This window comes from Wasmannia auropunctata, unplaced genomic scaffold (assembly GCF_000956235.1).
Source record: "Wasmannia auropunctata unplaced genomic scaffold, wasmannia.A_1.0 LD306801.1, whole genome shotgun sequence".
NCBI classification, from domain to species: Eukaryota; Metazoa; Arthropoda; class Insecta; order Hymenoptera; family Formicidae; genus Wasmannia; species Wasmannia auropunctata.
Genome location: NW_012056089.1, coordinates 1,550 through 4,084, shown reverse-complemented (window position 1 = coordinate 4,084; position 2,535 = coordinate 1,550). Strand labels below are relative to the sequence as shown.

Here is a 2,535-nt window from a genome sequence, read left to right as displayed (position 1 = left end):
ATATATATATATATATATATATACACATTGTATAATAACTTACTTGCTCCATTACAAGCTCTCCTGCACCACAATAAAGAAAAGTATTCATCAGTAAAGCAAGAAGAAGAACTGTCGAATAATAAACTTTTGTAATAACAAGATCATCCATTTTTGTATTAGTAAGAAACTGAAATGCATATCTTTAATAAAAAATAAAGAAACATATATATAACATATTGAAATACTTGTTCACATTTGGAATGCTGAAACTTACAAGAGTAAATATAAAACCGCTTAGACAAAATACAATACCAAAATAAAGTACCATTATTAACATCATTAAAGAATAAATATTTTCGATATGTTCGACAAATCTATAGGAATAAAAATATTTAAAAAGAGAGTCACATTAAAACCAAATCAACTGTATGTACATATATGTATATATCTAGAATATACAGGATGTATGTGTAATACAAGAAAAACTTCGACAGTATGTTTCTGATATCAAAGTGATAAAAAAAGTAAATATTTGTGTAAACACATGTTTGAAAAATGTGTAATAAATATATTTAATTAATTATTTTGTAAAAAGCATATACAAACACATATTTCATGAATAAAACATTTTCGAGTATATATTTATAGGAATTTATAGGAATTATTATATTTTCTTATTTTGATATAAAGAATATATATATAGGTATATTATTCACAAAATTCTTTTCCATATTTACAGTACATCTTCTACATATATAAAGTTTAAACATAAAATATTATATTAAATTGTAAAATATGCGTAATGTAAAGTGCATTGATTGTTGAATTTTTGCAAAGCAAACAATAAAAAATGGTATAATATTTTATCACACACATATTAAATATTAATATTTGTGTGTGTGTAATTAATTGTAAATGAAGTAATACATATAATAACTTAAAATTTTAAATCTTTATAGGAAAAGAAATTTTTCAATAGTATTTTTAAATTTATTTTATAAAATTTTTTATTGTTGAAATAAAAATTCATACCTGATAAGTCGTAGATGGGTCGCTACAATGTTATTTAGAACTTTATTGAAATTTTTGCACGAAACCAAACTAACTAATCGGCATTTTAAGTTCTCTAACTGACCGCAAATGTGAAGAATTATTAGTACCAAAAAAATATCTACAGACATGTAAATAATAGCTGCTAACAAGGTCGTCACGATATGAATAAAAAATGTCAATTCATACTGCGGACTCTTATCTGTATCGTAGAAATGGAACGTCTCCAGCGGTAACAACTTGGTTCGATTCGAGAAATTTGTGGCATACAGTATTTGAATGCCAAAATAAGGTGGGACAGTTACTGTGACAAACCCCATTATTGTGACAATATATCCAATTATCATAATAAATCGCGCTGTTTGTGCTTGTTTTATCATCACATCTCTTTCTCTATCCAGCTTGAATGCCATCCAATCTTCCGCCATCATATTTATAATTGACATGAGAACTTGCAGAAATAAATAAATACAGACAAAACATAAATATTGTTAAGATAATAAAAAGTTAAACTATTTATAGATATATGTTATTAAAAAATTTCTTGAATCAGAAGATTTATTATACACTTTAATTTTTATTTCGACATATGTTATATAAGTGTAAATTGCATATAATTTTCTGATTTCTGATGTTATAATCCACAACATGTATATATGTCATAATAAGTCAAGTGATTTAGTAATATAATAATATTAAATACTTGTTTTAAATAATTTTGAACACATATATACCTGTTTGTTTCCATCGCATGATAACATATTTCACTGATACTGTAAGCAAAGGTATTGTGATCTGTAAACTGTCTATTAGAAGTACTATATCACCCCAAACACGCTTCATTGCATATATCATCGGAACAGAAACGAATATTAATAAAATTGAAATAAGGACAACCCGAATTTCTGGCCACCGATTTTTCTTAAATTTTTCGGTTTTAGGCCACAATCCAATCATTTCCATACCCAAACGGTGAAGTTCAACTGCCCACATGAAATCTAAGAAATTTTTATATAAAATAAGATGTTTCTAGATAAGAGAGAGATGTTTCTAGACTAGATGTTTCAAGATAAGATTCAAAGAACTTAATTAAACATTTATGTAAATTAGTATTAACAGAAAATACCTTTGTAACCTGAAGATTCCGCAATATCCATGTGATGAGAACTAATATAAAGAGAGAATTGTTTCTTTCCTCCCAGCATGGTGGAAAACAATCATCGCGCATGCTCTCCGTACAAGTATAAAAACTCAGCACCCTCGTCAAATGCTATATTAAATATTAAAAATGCTATCCCCCAATTGATTACAGTTGGAAACGCAAAAAAACTTTGCAAGCGTACATTATCATTTACTACTTGTCTAATATCACAAGAAATGAAAAATAATGTACGTATCACCGTATATTCGAAGTTTATCGAATGTTCGTATAAAAAGTTCTTCTCATACTTCGTATTGCTTCGCAATATATTTTTTTTCTGCGAAAACATAGTTGCATATTTA

At 26.7% G+C, this 2,535-nt stretch overlaps 1 protein-coding gene across 1 annotated transcript; it reads right to left on the bottom strand.

The window, feature by feature from the left end:
- Positions 1-989: 989 nt before the first annotated feature.
- LOC105461232 lies at positions 990-2,189 on the bottom strand. Its single transcript, XM_011707734.1, has 3 exons — positions 2,159-2,189; positions 1,767-2,030; positions 990-1,483 (listed from the first exon to the last, which is right to left on the bottom strand). Exons 1-3 carry the CDS (start codon positions 2,187-2,189, stop codon positions 990-992), a joined length of 789 nt encoding a protein of 262 aa, XP_011706036.1.
- Between the last annotated feature and the right edge of the window lie 346 nt (positions 2,190-2,535).

Bases quoted from the DNA above. Each gene is read 5' to 3' on its own strand.
- LOC105461232 (XM_011707734.1), bottom strand. From the start codon at position 2,189: ATGGATATTGCGGAATCTTCAGGTTACAAAG. The intron at 2,031-2,158 runs GTATTTTCTGTT...AAAATTTCTTAG, and splicing joins GGAATCTTCAGGTTACAAAG to ATTTCATGTGGGCAGTTGAA. The intron at 1,484-1,766 runs GTATATATGTGT...TATTTCTGCAAG, and splicing joins CATGCGATGGAAACAAACAG to TTCTCATGTCAATTATAAAT.